Raw genomic sequence first — 20,999 nt, 5'->3', positions numbered from 1 at the left:
GTTTTTATCCATCACAACTTACCACTGATCAATTGTAATTACTAAAGAGTTGTAATTTGGAAATAAATAGATAATTTTTAGTAATATGATGTTCCTTTTTTTCATTGATTTGCTATTCGGTATTCGGCCGAATAGTAAGTATTATTCGGCCGAATAGCTTAAAAATGGCCGAATAGGCCGAATACCGAATAGTTGCCGAATATTCGTGGCATCTCTAATAAATAGCATAAATAATTATTGTGAGAAAAATGTGTTGAGAGTTTCGAAATGCAATGATTTGTCCCGCGTTTCTGTATGTACCTAATATATACTGTATTATAACATACAAATTCTTATAATCAAAACAAATATCACCAGTGTCATAAATATTATTTACGAGTAAGTATCGCAATAATTAACTATAAGTTAAAAATCCATTACATATTGAGTTTGTGGAAAATTATACGTAATATACGCTTTGATGGAGTCATTACAATATTATTTTCCTAATAAATTCTATAATACTGATTCAAGGCTTAATAAATTGTTACATAATGATTGGCAGTAATTGGACATTACCTAAATCTAAAACGTTGTTTTTATAAACTTGAATTTTACGTGTATGTACATTTTTATATCATTTAACGTATCAATGATAGATTTTGTTATCATTTGATAGTATGACTTTGTCTGATGTAAACACACTTAATCATACTGGTATTAAAATTACAATCTGTAAATATGGAAAAACTAAGCGCGTAGATTAAATATAAAGTAATAACAAATATTATTTGAAGGAAAGTTTTCCAGCGAGCCACTCTGAAGTTGGGCATATCGCGTCAACTTCTTTATTAATATTTGAAGATCCTTTGAAATAAGCTCTGTTACTCGTCAAGATAGCACAAGTTTAAATTTCATTTGAGCACCGCTTGCAAACTTTTACTACTCTCAATTATTATTGTTTATAAAGTATAGGATGGCTTTTTAAACGCCAGAGTTTAGTAGGAAAGTAACTTAATATAGAAAATATTAAAGTAATTTCATATCACACAAATATGCATACAGATTAACTTTTTACTTAATATTTTGAATATTTTGAACCATTGCGTAAAAAATTTCCCATTCTTTATGCAAAAGAAATTTTAAAGTTGTTTATTATAAGTTATTATAAGAGTACCCATTATATACTATATAGTTTGAATGTATATACAATCTGTTATTTATCAATTATTATAATTCGAAAAAAGTAAAAAAAAAAATAGAAAAAGGGTCAGCAACGTTCCTAGAGAGAGCCCAAAGAACAATAAATTCTATGTAATCCAAAAATACACATCTATCGGTTGAAAAGCCACGGAGATGAGCGAGCGAGTAACAAAATAAAAAAAAAAACAATCGAATTAAAAATCTCCTTCAGAACGACCGCAACGCTCATAAATACTTCAAGACATTCAACGCCATCTAGTAGTTCATTTAGCCCGCCCCTCCTATATTTCACTTAAACCACTGAGTCATCAGTAAAAAAATTAACTACAAAATTTCACTTTATGCCCAAGCGAGTACTCAATAAATTATAATAATCAAGCCTAGAATAAACCGCGACCACTAACCCACAGTTCTAATATTATAACATATCAACTTACTACAAAATACATTGTTTTAGGTTTCATTCGAGACTACACCGGCAGCTATAAGATTGCATTTATTATGCTGGCTATGTGCAACTTCTTCTGTGTCATACCATGGACTATCGAGGCTGTTATAAGGTACATAAAACGAAGAAAGGAGACGTCGCAAATATGTAAACAATGAGTATAAAAAGGACAGCAATACTTGGAGTGCCCAATTTTATTTACATATGAAGTGATATCCTACTAAAATTAGATATGTTCGTGACTCTTTCGCGCAAAAACCACTAAACGGATTTTGGTGATACTTGGCAGCGATGTAGCTTGTGTAAAACACTTGAGCTATAAAAATACTTGATTTTGTCTGAGGATTCGTCAGTAGGTAAAACCGCGTTTCACGACTAGTAAGGCGCAGCCGATGCCTTTAACCATATCAATTATATGATATTGACTGAAATTAAAAGTGCAAAATGATTATGATACAGTTAGTGGGAATGTAAAACTGTTTTATTTTATAAGACTGTGTTCATATGTTATTTATGTTACGTTTAATCTGCCGCAAGGTAATTTATTTAGTCTAAATGATATAAGTTTTAGTCATATGTTCTTTATACGATAATTTTAAAAGATTATGTTTATTTTGCAATTGTTTTATGATAAGACAGTTTCGATTATGATGTTCTAGTTTTATTGGCTCATGAAATATTAAAATTAATGTTACCATACGTTACTATCATGCGCCTGATACTTTATTATTGTTTTACGAATTGTGTGTTCACACGTGTTTGCTCAAAACTGAAATAATGTTTGACTTATATAGTATTAATATACTATATTAAAAATATGAAGTTATTCTGAATCATAAAATTTGCGTATTAGTGTAGAATACATTATTCTTAGAAATTGTTGTTCATATTATACAAGATGGTACAATGAGAGACATATAAACTTTGTATTTTTTTGTAATTACGTATAAATGAGTCGTATCACTGCCTTTAATATGCATATTTTACTTATCTTTTTAGACAATAGTTACAAAGTTACTATTAATTAAGTAAAAATAGTCTAGAAACATCTGTTATTAAATGAACTAAATTTTATCAATAAGAATTAAATAAAATATTAATAAAAATGTACTTTTAGTAACAATACTGCCAAAAATAGCTATTTATATAATTAGAAGATATAATTATTTACGCAATACCAAATCTAAAGCAAAGCGATAAAGATAAAATGTAAAAAATATATCTATTGAATACGGAGGAATTATCGTGCCATGATTTCATTATTTTACCATAAAGTTACTCTGATTATGTTTAATAAATCTAATATATAAACTCGTTATTATAAAAGTATAAGGAAAGAGAAAAATCAAAATATACCTTTATTTTTATTACATTGTAATGTTATATAAGAAAATACATTCTCTTACAACGTGCGCAGCGAGTGTATGAGATTATTGGTTAATAGAGACAATTCAGGGTCACATAAATCAGTATAATATAACAGTTCTATATTGAGCAACACCAATTTAATAAATTGTTGTAGTAAAAATTATTTTTACTTGATTTTGTTTTATTTGTGTTAAGTGCAGTATACTATAATAGAGCCTGTTATATTTGTTACAAGTCTTCATTTGTTTGTGTGTTTTTTTTAAATGTAATTTCTCTTCTGTATGACTGTATTTTTCGTGATAAAAGTTTTGTTAATCATTTGAGCAAAATATCTTATATTGAGAATTGTGTTTTATATGCTGTCGTCTATTAAAATTGTTGTTATTTGTATGTCTACTTATTCAAAATGCGATAAATGTACTTACATATCATACGTAATACGTTAATACTCATATCCTTAGAGTATTTGTGGTACACTAATATGTAAAACGCTTTAATTACCAATGTTAATGATCAATAAAATGAACCTAATGAAACTAAAACGTAATTTGTTTATTTGAATCTATCCCGTACTGGCTTTATTTAAAGAAATACATGTATTGGTTTTTGTTTAGTTGTATAAAATTTGTTTAATCAACTGTCGAAAGCAGTTTTTTTGTTTGAATAGTTTCATTTAAAACAGATTCTCGTGTTTAAGAATTAAATAAAAGGCGTTGAACAATCGATAATTATTTGATTATAAATATGTGAAGTCTTCAGAGTCAATTAATGCTGCAATTTTTTCAAAACTAATCATCATCCATAAAATATTGATATCTAAAACGTGACAATGACTCACTGATAAAGAATATGCATAAAATATATTTATTTCTAAGTATCTATATTTAATATATCATAATTTTAGTTACCTAAAAATCTATAAGAAGTAAAAACTAAATTACTCAAACGACCATACCGATGTGACTGTTTTATATACGCATATAATTATTTATTGTTTATTTCTTATCATTAATTTATTATACTGGATTGAAAGCATTTATAACAAACGTTATCATTGAAGTACACTACCTCACATTTAATATAATATTTTATGTATAGATAACATTATTGAATAATTAAGATACACAGGTATCATAATTCCAGATAACATTAAAAACAAAAAAAAAAAGAAATCAAACGTTTTTCCTCATCAAACTTATCAGTTCTACGATATCTAGCTAAATCAGGAATGGAAATAAATAAAGATCATAGTTCAATTTTATTCCACTTTCACGCACTTTTTGTGAAACAAAACGTATCTCATATAAATATAACGAAAACGTAAGTAACTCCATACAATGACATTACAAATACGGAACAAAGAACGTTTATCGCAATGAAATAAAGCAATAGCTAAGTACTAACAGTGGGTGTACTCGTACACTGTACGCTCGCATATAGTTTAGTTATCTGGCGTACCCGCTTCGTGTAGTCGTTCCCAAAAATAACGTTATAGCAATGGAAAATAAATATAAAATTAGAGCTACGTCTGACACGGACGCGTGGGGATACGCAGTTTGCTTTGGCACAGCTATTACATTCGTAAGTACCCTTTTCGTATGTATAAGGCATTGACGTTGTTTGTTTATAACATCATTATCCGCTATATAAGTATACTATATTCATATTATACAGTCCATAGCACTCAGGGATCACGTAGATCTGACGGTGAACATCTTTGTAATAGATCCAGTAGTTGAGGTTAGCGAGTTTGAACAAATAAAGAAACAGACTCTTAAGCTTCATTTAATTCCAAATAGTATTAGTATAAATGTTCAATTTAATACAAAATGCAAATTAAAATGTTTTTATTGTAATCGACAGTCCGATATTTCACACACTTGCCTGACTAACAAGCTCATAACAACAGTCTGATAAGGATCTAAAAACATCACTGCATAATTAATATTTTGCAACGATCTTATCATATTAAGCTGAGTATAATAGGACTGAGTATAAAAGTTAACATTTATTGACAAAATCTGAACAAGATGTCTATATCAGATAAGAGCGATTATGCAAATTAACAGACTTATTTATTGCTTAGATGATTATAAAAGATTAGCAAAAATTTCCCATTCAAACACATATAATGTTTATATTGTAAACATTGTCTTATACGAGTTTTTCAAGAATATAATATTGTTGTCTGACATTTTCAGATTGCTGGTATCGGACATGTCAATTCATTTGGTCTCATTTACAAAGATTTTATTGTGGATACAAATTCTACTGCCAAGTCCTTAACAACTGCCCATGGCGTGTTTGCTATAATGCTGGCCGTGGGAGGTAATTATTTTTAACTGTTAACTTCCATCTTATATATATTTATACAAGAAGTAAGTAGACATTGAGAGAAATGAAGAGTTATAGCATTTGAAATGGGTTCTTATAGTCCTAATATTTTAACATCTCTTAGAAATATGAAGAAAACTGGTTTTATTTTGGTATGATACACATAAACAAAATGAAAGTATAGAATCACTATTTCTTTTAAATTTGGGTTAAGCTTAGGAATATAACCGAATTCATGACAAAATTTATGTCTGGTATTGCGATATTTGATTGTATTAGCAGTCGATCTAAGTCACAGTTAAAAAACTTCGAGCATTTAGGCAAATTAAAACGAGGTTTCGTAGGATTTTTTTTCCAATTTCTGAAGAAAATTTATTAGAACATGTATATGGTAATCTAATCTCGCAGAACAAAATGTGAATATTGTGGAAATGTTAAGCTGATGTTTATCTGATCAACTTCATTTATCTCAAGTTTCTTATCAATTCAAATCGAAATAAAATGTATACACATAATATACAGCACTGCGATTCCTACGTCTGTTTTAGGACTACTTCTAAGCATGCTATCTAAGAGATATTCCTTGAGATTAGGAGGATTTATTGGCGCAACTTTATTCACCATGGGATCATTCTTTACCATTTTTATCTCGAATACAAATCAGTTAATACTCACCTTTGGAGTTCTACAAGGAATTGGTTTTGGAATGATGGTACCCGTCTGTTATTTGTCAATCAATTATTATTTCGTAAGGAAAAGAACGTTCGTAATGAGCGCCATAAAAGCTGTTCAAGGGATAATTGTGATGTGGTATCCGCAATTTATTAAGGTGATTACTTCGTGTTACGGATTCCGTGGAACTCTGCTCATATTAACTGGAATATCACTGCACATGTTTCCTGGTGCATTGACGATGCAATTAGAGAAGCGGACAGCAAAAACTAAAAGAATAGCAAGTATTCATTGATTTTTTCTTTTCATTTTTGATAAGTGTCTTCAGAAAAAAGTGCTTATTGTAAAACCTATTTCTGTTACAGCTGATGATATAGAAAAGAGAACAAATAGTGATCAACATGTTGATCTGCTATTGAATACTGATAATGTTGAAGATATTAAACCGAGATGTAATTTAGCGGACAAAATGATATTGCTTGGGTATGTCAGTAGATTTATCTTTAACGAATTTTTCGGTAAAATAATATTCAAATGCCTTCGTCATTTACAGGTCTGAAGTTCTGGAATTGTTGAATCTGAAGGTTTTGAAAGATCTCGTTTATTGTAATATTTGTTTGGGACAGAGTTTCGTTAACTTTTCCGACTTGACGTTTTTTATCTTACAACCGATGCTTTTGTTTCAGTATGGCTTCGATAAGGTAATCATTTCAATTTATCACCTATGCGTTTGCAAATATTCAGCGTACATCACACTATCGCACTAACATTAATAAATATGAATGTTTGTTTGTTTGTCCGTCCATCACGCTGAAACTACTGAACGGATTTTGATAAAATTTGGTATACAGCTAACTTGGGTGATAGGATACTTTTTATCTCGATTAAATGCTCCCTTGGCATAAAATAGCAGTCTTGACATCCGAGCGGAGCCGGGACAAGCGTCTAATTTGTAATTGACATATAATTAATATTAATGCGTTCTTTATATTCTTAATGTCTTTAGATTCCGTAAAACCACTTACTTCACAATTGTTTTTATATTATCATCTATTAATGTTATCGAACCCATTGCAAATATGTTAATATTGCTTGTGATTAAATTGTTTATTTTGTTTACAAACATTTTGCATTTTATATATAAATGGAAGAGCGACGTTGACCCCATTATTTTATACATTCACTGAAATGTTTATCTTACGTAATTTTAAAGTACACATTGTTGAAAAATGTGTCAAAAAACCTAACTTTTTGCCTGTTCATCTGTCTGTTCATAAATCTACGCGTGTGTATAAAGGCCCGGGCTAATATATTATAATCAAGCGAGAGATTTCATAAGCAGGACAGTTGCAATTTTAAAATTATGTGGAATCAAATTTGATTGCTTTTCATTGCTTCTATTATAAGGCGAGGATTAGATTTGGAATAGCATAAGGCAGTAATAAATGTTTCAGAGTCAAGTAGCTACATGTATATCTATTGGTGCTGGTGCTGATGTTGCAGGAAGATTTGGTTTAGCTCTCATCAGCGGTCTATATCCAGTAAACACTAGATTCCTTTACTATATAGCCACGTTCTTTACACTCCTTGTTAGAATAGGTAAATATCATAATATTCATAATCTATACTAATATTATATAGCTGAAGAGTTTGTTTGTTTGTTTGAACGCACTAATGTCAGGTCCGATTTAAAAATTGTTTCGGTATTAGTTTTCCCGTTTCTTGAGGGAGGCTGTAGTCTACATATGTAGCACGGGCGAAGTTGGGGCGTACCGCTAGTATAATATAAAAAAAAACCTTAAAAGCTATTTATTTCTAATAATTAAGAAAAAAAAGTAATTTATCGACGTTTATAAAAACGTTATTGTTGCACTAATATTTTCTATTTAATATAGATATAAAATCTTAACATAAAAATACTTAATTTTGCTGAAAATAAAAAAAGTGCGTAACAATTATACATACCTAAAGAAAATATTTTTAAATTAGGTCTAAACTATTCAAGTAAATCAGATCAATTGGGTAGCGATGTAGCTCAAGGCCTATGATCAAGGTGAAAATTTACATATAATTTATATTGATTCGAGATTTGGTTTTAAAAAAAGTGTAGCTTAGTACACATAGCTTCTTCCCATTTTCATTTTGTATCGAATATATTTACGATCTTGTGAAAAATGCATGCTCTTCTAATATTTAGGATACGTATATTGCTGTTACTCAAATTAGCTTTAAATAACTATATACAATGGCTGCACGTTTCATTTAGATTTGTTATCCCTGTGCATTGCTTTATTCCCTTATCTTTCTTTATCTTTTCAAGTAACAACAGACAATCCTAGAAGTAAAAAGGTTATCTATTCCTGCCAAAAGACAAAACAATATTCATCTAGCTACTTATGAAAATAAACTATAACTGAACGAGAAGTGAATCTGCCCAGTAACAAGGGGAATCGGACCTCCCTAGACACTATTTTTTAATGATGAATAAAATATTGATTTCAGCAATACTCCACGCGCAGCAATACATTTGGATCGTAGGAATAACTGGTGTTTTGGGAATATTGCGAGCATGCTTGCATGTGGCCAGCCCGCTGGTGATATCAAACCACGTGTCGCATGAAGATTTTCCGGGAGCATATGCATTATTCATGCTAACAGCTGGTGTTATTAATGTTATGCTAGCGCCATTTATAGGTAAAATTTGCGAGAAATTTGTTGTTAAGTTTAAAAGAAAACTGTTGTAAGTTTAATTTAAATATTTTAGAAACTTTGAAGACATTGAATATGTATCGTTTATTTCAAGTCTAAATTGAACAGAACGATCGTTTTTCTCTATCATAATTGTAAAATTTGGAAAAGAAATGATGATTGAGCACAAACATGCGAAACACATCCTCCACTCGCTAAGTTCAATTTAAAACAGTTCTCACGCGTTCATTCTCGTTTCGCCCAGCAGCAATTTGCAGCTAACATTTTTCATAGAAATAAACACAATAATTCATCCCAGAATGTTTCCTACGCGAAGACGTAGTCTCGAGTTCTTATAGCCCCGTTGATAAATTGCAGTTGCGTTGTTACCCTGAAAAAACAGCGCTATTAGTATTTTTTATCATCGATGATAAATTAGGCGCGTCAAATCTGTCCTCAGCCAGCGTCTTATGAAGCTTATTCGTGTAAAATCGCTTTGAATTCTATCTATAGAGTCTGCAATTTCCCCGATCCCATTTATGTAGATTAAATGAAAGAATGTTATTAAACTTATATGACTGCATTTTTTCAGTGGTACTAACTACGTCTTGCCTTTAATTGAAACTAGTTAAATTTTGTAATGTTACTTCTTAAAGAATTTTGGTGTTAGACATTAAAAAAAAAAAAAAAATCTTTTCTGTATCCCACGATATTTAGTCGGCAGTCTATTCGCAGAGGTGTAAGACCTCTGCGAACGTGCAATTCATGGGCGGTGTTAGCGTCCGGGCTAGTTTAGAACCCACCAGCTCCTATGACACTATTACATAAAAATATGTTATATTCTCAATTCTTTTTTCAGGGTCTCTTAAGGATTTGTACGCAGACTACGTTCCTTCATTCTACGCGTTAGTATTCTGCTGCATTCCCTGTTTAGTCCTTTGGCCTTTAGAATATATATTTATAAAATAATCTGTATCATAATCATTAAACGAATTTGTATTGTAAATATTTTAACGATATTATACATAAACGTGATAAAAATAATGTTACATAAGTATTTAATTATAAAGTATTATGAATTAAATGCAAATTATAGGATTTTAATGCAAACCTGGATTTTTTTCATATTCACACAACGTCATCATTGCGATTAGATAATATAATATTATTTTACCTGAATTAATTATTCAAATGATTGAATCGATTTATTATTTAAATTAATCTTACTTGATTTGACATTTGCTAACAAAGTTTAAAATCTACTGTTTTTTTTTTATGAACGAAATCCATGAAAATAAAATAAAAGCACAACGAAAGAGTGCAAAGTAAAGAAACGTCCACTATTATTTGACTGTACGTGTCGTCGATTATATTTTCTTTGTGATAGACGTCATATTTCTTCATCTTTTTCTCTTACTCCTTAAGACCGTAATTATTTATTTATTTATTTATATTACAGATAACAAGACGTAATTATGTGTTAGTATCCTCTCTTATCACACAAAATGAGTATTTTTCTTGATAAATAAAGGTTGTGACAGACATTAATTTTTATTGAGAGTCGTCTAATGCGATTACGTGAAGTGCAAGCAATTGAAATCCCGTTTAGAAAAAGAATCTTCGTAAAAACTCGGTAAAATATAAACATTGATCGATTCTTTGTACTCTAAATAAAATCTCGGTTGCCTAAAACATATACAACAGCTGCAAAGATCGATAAGCCATTATGAACATGAATAAAAAATACGCATCCGTCCTTTGGATATCGCGGATCAAAATTTATCCATTTCACGGATGTATTCATAGAATCGGCAATCACTGAAGGTCGCTTAAGGGTCGAAACATAACCTTTACCTCATATCCAACCTTACCCTATTCAATTTATTTCAAACGTCGGTTTGGAGCGAATAAGTACGCCAATAATAGGTAAAGCGAATTATTATAACCAGTTTTCACCCAGTGGTCGATATTTCATCTTAAATAGTTATACTTGTAACTTTGAACATACATGTGCCCATTTCATAGCTATTTCGTTCGCATTTATATTATACATCGTTTCAAACACTTGTATTATAAATAAACCATAAACATAATTAGATTTCTATCTCGCGGAATAGATTCCCGCCAGATTGTAGTAATCAATCGATGAAACCGTTTGACTGCGAAATAGGCATTCGATATAATGGTTAGTTTAATATATAGTAATAGGACCCACGCGAAGCGGGCCTGTATCCAAAATCTCTAAAATTTTAATTTTTCTTTGTATTGTCATAACGTGTTTCAAAATTATTTGATTTTTGTATGACTTTTCTAAATACATACCTATATTAATTAATTCATTTAATTCTTTATTGGAGATACAGAAGATAGAGAAATATAAAAAGAATTTAAAATAAAAGAAAAACATGTAAAAATAAAGCGATAGATTAGGATAAATTATTTTTAACGGAAACACTAAACCGTCTTCATAATGTCAGAACTAGAACAAAAACAGTGCCACATGGTAGGCACCTTTCAAATAAGATAAGAATCATAGAAATCGGTTCACCCTGTAAAATGTTACGAGCACTATATGTACCAAAGACAAAAAATGCAGTTGAATTGATAACCTCCTTTTTGAGTCGGTTGGAAATACAATTAAATTACTTAAATAATACCAAGTAACGTCATATTTGGACACTTACGATTTATTATATATTACCACTAGTTATTGTCCGCGACTTCGATCGTATGATCAATGGAATTGAACAGTCACAGCGCCATATACAATATTTTTAACCTTTACGTCGCTACAAGTAGCTTTTATTATAGTATAAAACATATTTGTTTGTAATAAACTCTATTTTTTATGCGAATGTCCTTGTTTGGTTGTTTTTCGTGGAATATTTTGGTGTATGGAATCTTGACATAGATACATAAACCGCGTATAGTTTGACCTGAAATAATAAACATAAAACCAATATATTATCCGCTTTCTAAACGGATATGCCAATTTATTTTTTATTTGCCGTAATGTCATATTACCAACAGGTCAACAACATGAATTTCATTTAAAATAACCTTCGCTTTATTATAAAAAATATATATTTTTGTATCATCTGACGAAATATATGCTGTGTTTCTCATCCTGACTAAATAGTTTCTAGTCTATCGGTTGTCAAAAATGAACTTTAGAGGAACGACTGATGTTTGACAACTAACACGATCCTTTACGTGTAAAAAGACAGATCTGAGACTGCTCATTTTCTTCACGAAATAGGAACTTACTTCATAAATAATAGCATTTTTCCACACATATTACATATATAATATCACACATTCTTTCACGAAAACTACCCACGAAATGTTAAACCTAGGTTTTGGTAGCAAATAAAACAGACAGTTCAAACAACTGTTTTACTTAAAGTCGTAAAGAGGATAAATAAAACCGTATATGCGTCCGTGTATACCTCATACACAGTACACTGCATTTCATTTCAAACGAAAAATACAGTGCATTTTGCGAAATTATTCCTTGCAAACTCGGCATAATCGAGTTCTTGGGATATTTTAAATGCGAGGAAATATTCGAACGTAGGAAAATTTTATTCATAGATTTCAGAAAGTTAGCGGTTTTATATCAGATGAGATGATAGCGAAACAACGAGATGGAACGTGAATAACAAATCGTTTATTTTATACAGCTTTATTTTGTTTTAAACAAAATCGATAATCTTTTGTGTAAGTTTGAAACATCTGTGCCGCGAGTGTCCTGGATTAGATGTTGTTTTCTTTTTATTGTGTATTGTGAATGTATATTTTTGACTTTTATTTGTTATTAAATGTACATTGTTGACTTTTATTAGTGGAAATATACCATTTCAGGATAACTCTTGTAATGATCGATCGACTATTCGGCCATACAAAAACATGACATGAAAATATTTCTTCATTGATTTTGAGGGTTCCAAGCTTATGTCTAGTAAGATTAACTGTTACGGTTATCAGATAATATAATATGGTAATGAATTTATGACACATCAGACTTTACTATGAAATAATTAAAAAACCTATGCGTAATCGCTCAGGGCTAGTTTCTTGACTTGATTATTTCCTCAGCTTCAAAAAAAAGAAAATTTACTAGTGAAATTGGCGATCTCAAAAAACGTACAAGTATTTAGAGTTTGTTTAATCATTAAGAATTTATCAGTAGAATTCCATTTAATTTATATTAAATGGAAAATTTATACCAATCTACCTATAAGTAAACCTTTAAAACTTTGTTGATTTCTCGACTCCCATTAATAAATTGCGTATTAACATATAATAAAATATTTAACATAATACACCATTTTATGATCTCATAAATCAAGATCGGAATGTTGTTAAAATTCATTAAGTAAATCATAAAAGGTCGGAATAATGGTCGTAATTGAGTTATAATAATTTATTAATGGTTTTGAATTAAAGACGTAACAATGATATAATAATATTAATTAGCTGTATAATATTATGAAACATTTTTTAATAAACACAAATGGAATATACATATTAATTACACTTATAAATTGTAAGTGTACATGTTTTAATATACGGTTTTGGTACTGTTTTAACAGAAGAAACTGTATTATGTATATTACATAAATATTCCGATAGTAACGGTGGTATTAAGTATCACTTTGGAATTATTTATGTACGTTATTTCGATATAAAGCCCTAAAATTTCGGAATTCATGTATCTTATTATTGTACCACTTAAAATAAATGTCAGGAAAACAGTTGCGAGGCAGAACAGTCGTTAATAATGGCTTAATAGTTATGTAAAGATAAATTAATTGCTTGTTATCTAATATTGCGAAACATGTTAACAAATAAACTTTTCGTTCAAAAGTATATTATATTTAGGCGTAAATTACATTATATAAATTTTAATGAAAACTACTTAGGTGCTTAATTTTTCGCCGGTATAATTGAGATTAAAAATTAAAGCGATGAATAAATAAGGAAGGCAGATCGTCTATGGGAGTGTTGTACCTTCCCCCTTATGAAGTGGCTCAATTTGTGTTGAAGTGTGCTCGGTCTTTTTGATGGCTTTAGTGGGTTCAACAAAGATCCAACACGCAGTGATAATCTATCTTTCTAAAATTTTTCCATATGTTCGGAGATACTAGCCGCAACCCTCCCATGGCTACATTATAGAGATACCAGATTGAGCAGTCGGCAGCCGGTGAGAAACTGTTGTATATAAAATAAAGGGAAATACAGTGGACGGAAAGGGGTTGCAAGTAAAAAAAATAAAAAAAAGACAAGTGAATGAAAATTAGTAGACGGTGACTTGCCAATTCGGTGGACGGGTTCTCTTTAAGTTATGAGAAATTGCAAAAAGAGGAACACCAGCTGAAAGATGGTGTAGAGAGGTGCGGCACCAGACTCACTATGGCGGGCCCCGTGGGGTCCCGGTAAATAAAGTTCACAAACACGTCCGTCCACAAAATTGGAAAGAAGTTTAAGTATAAAATTGAAATATATTACACCTATAATAATAATATAATTTAATTTCCTGTTTTATTACAAGGTTTAGTTTTATATAGTTAATTCAACTATTTATAACAATTTCGTCATCACAGTTACGCACTCAAACAGTTAATCATGTGAAAAAAAATTGTCGTCATTCTAGTTATGTAAATAATATGTATATAGAGGTGGACTATATAGTTAAATAGTATTCTGAAATTTACATATTATATCTAAAGATAACTACGTTACCATACGTTCGTGGAGCTTCGAAACATGTGATTTTTCTTTAAACTCCTTAAGTACCACTATTCTATATACTTATGCAACCTCTCGCCAGCGGCTTAGCTCGAATAATAAAAGCAATTTCCGTAAGATTATCCAAAATAAAAATAAAAAAATCGTAATAATAGGACAAATTACAAATAACAAACAATACAAATCGGTACAGTGATTTTGGCGTGAAGGAGAAACAGGCAGACTAACAGAGTTACATTCACATCTATACTATGACAAGGGATAAAAATATTATTACATGTCAGTACCCACAGTGTTCTTAAATCCCTTTTAACACAATCCGTGTGTACCCAAAAGATACAGTTATACAATCAAAACTCAACATTTTGTCACTCTAAGTTCAATTCCCTTCGTAATATCTAAAAGTATAAATCGGAATAAAATATAACCCAATTGGCATTGTTCGCTCCCGGGCGGCTGAGCTGTATCGACCCGCTTCCCAGCTTTCTAGACTGGACTTGACCTCTTTGTCTGTTTCCACGTTATTATATTAATGTTCTTTATGCTAGCTAACTATGATATCGGTTATGGGCATCTGTTTTTACCTGTGTAAACGTAATGCTTTAACAACAACGTCTGCTTCGATTATCTGGACAATGATCATTCATATTTAGAACGTTTGAGAATGTTCCAAAAGAAACAAGCAAATGGGAATAGAAATATGGACCATTGTTGGCTTTCATTGTGCTGGAGTGACAGAGATACGTCCCGACTCAGTAGGTTTGCAGAATCTATTCTAGCTCTCGATGGTGAAAAAGCGTGAAGTGGGAAATAAATCCATTCTACGAGCCTTCTATTCCTTAAAGATATATGAGCGCCATATATGACAAAATGAATAAGGGTCAAAGTCATAGTACTAGTAAATAAATGTATATACAGCGACAAACTTATGTGGCGACATAAAAACAATAACTAAGTACAACTTCACCTTTTCTTACTATTGAAAATGAACGTGACCTTATAAGTTCCCAAGATACGGAACATAATCATCCTAAGTAGTTTAACAACTATTGACATCAATTGAATTACTACCAAGCTATTTATAAAGCCAACAGCTATAACTGATCAATCCCGAGACACGCTAACTGCATACAATGTGCTTCAGACAACAAAGGGCCTCTACTGTTGCAGCCGCTGCATAATTTAGTATAAGACGAACGCATTGACAACGTATTGGGGCCCTGGGGCTTCGTTACACAGATAAATAAATGCAATAAATTAAGGGTTGAATTTAGTTATAGCATATTCTTATTTAAAACACGTATGTGGCAACCCTTTAGAAGCCTTAAGAAAAAATCATACACAATATATTCATGCTCGTGTATTATTTAATATTTTTAGTAGTGTCGTTATTTTAGCATCATGATTTGACACTCAAATAATCATAACTATCGTTAAATTTTTCCAAGCAGCCAACATATTATTTTCAGCACCAGATACATAATAAAATGATCCAGGTCAGCTTCCCTTATATAAATGTCTATTAATAATATCTAATAATAAACCATCGGCATATTTGAGTTTAACGTCTACCAATGGAAAGAAGATACCAAATACAGAAAAAATAATGCTAGTTCTCGTGTGGGTTGCGATTCGCTAAGGTAGGTAATATTATCTAATAATCTTACCTAAGTAACGACCTTGTTTGTATAGAAAGCTCTTTTTTTTAATCTCAAAACGTCTATTTTTGGGCGCTTTATTCATTCCAAAGATAAGATAAAAGGTTAAAATTACAGATGATAATATTGGAATAGGATTATGACCCTTATCTGTGTGACAGGGCACCCATCAAGTGCCTCATTCATTCAGTTATTTAAAGAATTTCCTGGCTAAAGAATTTTTCAAATCGATTGGAGATAATTGGTATCGGTTATAGCTAATGGTTTAAAGCCATTGACAAACTTTTTGGGATAAATATTTGTATTTATCGCAAAAAGTTTTTAAAATTGAGTAATTAAATCAAATTTTATATAAAAAGTGAGAGCGAATCTAATGTTAAGCAGAAAATTTAAAACTATCGGTCTTTTTCAATAATACGAAATTCTAAACTTATTTATTAATATTTAATTGTTATTACCATTTAATAATATAACTCCTCGCATTAGTATACAAATTATTGGAATCGACTAGAAATATTCTGCAACCGTCGGTATTTCTGGGCATTAGTTTTTTGCCTATTTCAAAGATAATTATTTTGTAACCAAATGTGCTGAAAAAAGGTTAAACTTTACCCTCTGGACTACTACAAGTAAATTCCGAGGCCCAATATTTCCTCTCTGAACTTTGCATATGCTAATTCAAATAAGCCTGGGGCGTACTGCCTCAGTTTCCTCAGTACTCCCTGTATTCATCAGAATTGATATCTGCGATAGCTAGTTTACATTTTGCAGACGTTTGCAAATTCGAGCTCTGAATCTGAATACGGAATTGTTACGATTTCAAATCCAGTTTTGGGCTTATTGATGTAAAGTTATATACGACTTGCAATAACATTGTTTGACGTCCCGAATTCTGATTTGTAATAATTTTATGTGTACAAAAAATTGCAAAAATTTAGTAACCACATAGTTTTATGAAAAGGAGATAGATGGCTTTTTATGTTGTTAATTATATATAAAATTATTAATATAACCATTACTAAGACATGTTCAGTAGTAGCTTCGTGATAAAAGAAGTGTAAATATTATACCGTTTGGGCATCTGTACTAGTACAGTATTATGTTATTTGTGATTATATCTACCAGAAAATGAAAACCTTACTTTTTCATACGATTCAGTGTTTAAGCGCCATCTATCGCAAATATAAAAAACTACGAATTGCCACGCCATCTAGAACATTCTGCTGAAACTACGTTTTGTTCGTCTCCATGTACAAATTTTGAATGTATCTAGCCTAGTTCGTGGAATATTTCAAAGGTGGCGCAATTATAAAAAAAATATATATCAATCTATCATTGACATTCAATTCTATTTGTATTGAAATTATTGTTATTTTGTAAGTACTATAATGCTTTTTTTATTCAGAAATTACCGATTTTTTACAAATTTTATGCTAAAAGGTTTTTTTGTATACTATTTCGATTTTTTTTATACTTGCTTAAAATACTTATAACATCTTTAATAATAAGAGATTTTGTATAATTTCCAATAATTATTTATCAACAATAAATATGCCAGTGGTACCGTCTACCTTATAAATCCGTAATAATGATATACGTACTATAATTAATTACCTGTCTAACGTTATTAAAAATTAATCATAACGCTACCTAGTCCAATCATTTCTGGATAAATTATATTTCTCTCCTCGCGTAGAGGCCTTCATCCAACTACCCCTGACCTAGCCGATGTTTTGGTCCGGTTTTAATCCGATTTAGATGTTAATTAACTAATCAATATTCTGAAGACAATTTTGTTTGAACCATTTTTCTCTCGGTAAAATTTGCATTTCACCAAGAGATTAATTGTTTGCCTTACCAAAAACATGTATGAAAACATGTTACTTTTTCGAATTTTAACTTTTTCCAGCTAAATCGTTAGTAGTTAGTCTCGTTAAAACTCGAGAATTGCGGAGCCGATGGTGATAGTTTTAGTTTCGATGTATTCATAATAGTCCAGGGCAGGTTTAAAAGATGAAAAAGGTAAATGTTTCAAACAAAATGTTTCTGGCGTTACGAAGTTCGCCGGGTCAGCTAGTATTATATAAAAGAAAACACTTTTTTGTATACAGATACATTACTTATCATCATTACATGTCATACAAAATTTTTGAATGCAATATTATTTGGTGATACACTTATAATGCCAAAAATCTGGACTAAAAGGCATAAATCATACTCGTTCGCTACGCAACCGTTTACCCAAAACATCGACCATACATCAAAATCAGCTCAATTTCTCGCAGACTCATTTCAAGCAAATATTATTTCCTTCAGGTAGGGTATTATCTGATAAATTGAACATCACCTACTATGAAAAGGGTGAGCTGCAATTCGGGCATTACCTGAAACAAAATAAGCCACAGTTAAAGCTAAAATTATTTAACTTTACCTTTTATATACATTAAAAGAGCTACATTAAATTAAATTTACATTAAACAAAAAAAATTGTGTCCTTGCCATAATACTCCATTTCCAATTTTCGACATTGCTTTTACAGAAATAAGTCACAATGATAATAATTAATCGTATGCTCTGATTCAAATAATAGTATCATCTATACTAATATTATAAAGCCAAATAATTTGTTTGTTTGAACGCGCTAACCCCAGGAACTATTGGTCCGATTTGAAAAATTATTTCAGTGTTAGATAGCCAATATATTAAGGAAGGCTTTAGGATATATATGTACCACGGACGAAGCCGGGGCGGACCGCTAGTCAAACATAATTATATACATGACATTATATATCTAGGTATATTTTTATCTTACTGTGTAAGATTCTTGTATCACGATTCACAGATTATAACCAAAATCACGTGAAACGGCTTATTTGTTGTTTTTTCAAACGACATCCAAAAAAGATGGAAGTTATTAATTCGAATGTATTTTTTTGTATTCGTTACTTTATAACATTTTACTGGGTCAAACGATTTTTACGTTTTTTTTATTTGAAAGCTGATGCCTCCCATGTGGTCCCATTTTGACAATTATCAAGCAATGTAATTTTTTGATAAAAATAATTATTATTTTTTTACCCATGTTTCCTGATAGCAATTATTTATACCCTGAGTTTATAACGTATGTGGTGTATAACGTAACGGTTGGTCGCCTGATGGTAAGCGCTACCACCGCCCATAAACATTTAAAGTAGCGTAATATCAACTTTAGTTACATTTACTTACTACTATTACATGCCCCAGCTCCGCTCGGCCATATTTTTATATATAATGTGTTATAAGAGGCGTATAATAACGATTTTATATATAGTATCTACGCTACCTACCTGCCAATCGATTACAGATTATTAAAATAGTTAATCTATCTACAATTTTTCCTCCGAGGTGATCCTCGTATGTAGTGCCTTCAATATCAACCTTCTCATTGTAACGACTTTTATCTCCATAAATATTGCTTGGCTAGAGATATATCTCTAGCCCAACGATGCCCAACGAATTCATACTACGGTATATATAACTGCATTGTAGTATGAAAATAACATAATTATGTCATGTGATGCGGAAATCCAGTATGAAATGAAATACTGTGGGGTTAGTACGAATTTCTCGAGTTTCTCGTAGCTAGCAGCCTTAGATTTGAAATTGTCAAAAAAACATTCCCACCTTCCAAAAATTACACTTCATTTAAAAAAAAAAACAATAAAAAATTACATTACTTTAACTCAATTAATGCTTGTTACCTTTTGCCCGGGTTGCCTGGAAGAGATCACTTCTGAGTGATAAGGCCGCCCAACAAATTGTACTCTTCTTCTTTTTTAATTGTTATTAATATATGTATATATTTTTAAGTTTCTTGTACAATTTTTGTTAAAGAGTAATAAATAAATAAAATAAATACTTTTCGCTTCTATTCACTTGTCTCAAGAGAAAGTATTAATTACAGCAATTAACATAAATTAAGAACTCTCTTATCTATTTATTTTTTGGTGGTTTTATCTTGTTTCAGACAAACAAAAGCTGGTATTTGTGTTGAAAGCACCTTCGAAACCATTGTTTCGTTCATCAATCATCGTCTACGCGGGCTTCGTCTAACATTTACGTGAATGCAGACAAAATAATCCCAGTTATATTCGCTGATTAATGTTGCACCATTGTAACAAGTATTATCAGGATTAATAGGAGCATATTTTTACTGCAAATTCCAGGAAATAGCATACATTTCGTTTCATACAAAACGTGTATATCGCACGGTGAGAATAAAAGTGACCTAATGCGAAATTCTTGATTTGTGGGAATCATCAAAATAGTATTCGCGATTTACAGACCTATTTATTAATTATGTCATAATTTGTTCACGTGCATAGTTTTCTACGATATTATATTTTTATATGTTTTTAGATGTTGTATCCCACCTATACTACTCAGAAAAAAATACTGAAATTACTTTTAAATAAATAAAAATATTTTTTGAAAATTACCATCTGATATAGTGTCACTTTAGTACTCAAAATTTGCAAATATCTCTGACCTGTTCGGGAATGTGTCGCTTTATTATTTTTTTATTATTCACGCATCGCGACTTAATTTGAATTATGTCGATTTAATATTATAAAATTGACTGAAAATAGCACAATGAAACCAAATTAAATACGAAATTTAATAATTTTTTGAAATTATAGTGGTCACGATCATAGGCTAAATACAAAATGTGAAGTATTTAAGACAAAATATATTATTTGGCGATTTTTGGAGTATATAATACTCTTTTTTCTTATTATTTATATTTTTATTTTTGTTTATCAAATGCAATTAAGTTTAAATTATTAACATAAGCCTTAAATAGGAACTCAATTATCAAATTTACGTTTTAAAATTATACAATCGAAAAACAAGAATAC

At 30.5% G+C, this 20,999-nt stretch overlaps 3 protein-coding genes across 8 annotated transcripts in view; 2 read left to right on the top strand and 1 right to left on the bottom strand.

The window, feature by feature from the left end:
* The window catches only part of LOC119829308 (monocarboxylate transporter 9-like), a 25,721-nt gene extending 23,724 nt beyond the window's left edge, over positions 1-1,997 (top strand). The window contains exon 8 of the mRNA XM_038351769.1: positions 1,640-1,997. Within this exon, the coding sequence (XP_038207697.1) occupies positions 1,640-1,788 (149 nt within the window). The 3' untranslated portion in view covers positions 1,789-1,997. The remainder of the gene's footprint in view (positions 1-1,639) is intronic.
* The window catches only part of LOC119829305 (solute carrier family 12 member 4), a 278,428-nt gene that overhangs the window by 194,407 nt on the left and 63,022 nt on the right, over positions 1-20,999 (bottom strand). The window lies entirely within an intron of this gene.
* LOC119829307 (monocarboxylate transporter 9-like) lies at positions 4,337-9,761 on the top strand. Its single transcript, XM_038351768.1, has 8 exons — positions 4,337-4,579; positions 5,200-5,326; positions 5,881-6,288; positions 6,370-6,487; positions 6,558-6,705; positions 7,459-7,603; positions 8,507-8,698; positions 9,552-9,761. The coding sequence occupies exons 1-8, from the start codon at positions 4,496-4,498 to the stop codon at positions 9,659-9,661; spliced, it is 1,332 nt and encodes a 443-aa protein (XP_038207696.1). The 5' UTR covers positions 4,337-4,495; the 3' UTR covers positions 9,662-9,761.

Source organism: Zerene cesonia, chromosome 10 (genome assembly GCF_012273895.1).
Source record: "Zerene cesonia ecotype Mississippi chromosome 10, Zerene_cesonia_1.1, whole genome shotgun sequence".
Classification (NCBI taxonomy): domain Eukaryota; kingdom Metazoa; phylum Arthropoda; class Insecta; order Lepidoptera; family Pieridae; genus Zerene; species Zerene cesonia.
This window is presented reverse-complemented; position numbering and strand designations above follow the sequence as displayed.

What these genes read in the sequence shown, in the direction of transcription:
- LOC119829307 (XM_038351768.1), top strand. Translation starts at nt 4,496, where the DNA reads ATGGAAAATAAATATAAAATTAGAGCTACGTCTGACACGGACGCGTGG. An exon ending in TTGGCACAGCTATTACATTC is followed by an intron (nt 4,580 to 5,199) that starts GTAAGTACCCTT and finishes TGACATTTTCAG; the next exon opens with ATTGCTGGTATCGGACATGT. An exon ending in GACAAAATGATATTGCTTGG is followed by an intron (nt 6,488 to 6,557) that starts GTATGTCAGTAG and finishes CGTCATTTACAG; the next exon opens with GTCTGAAGTTCTGGAATTGT.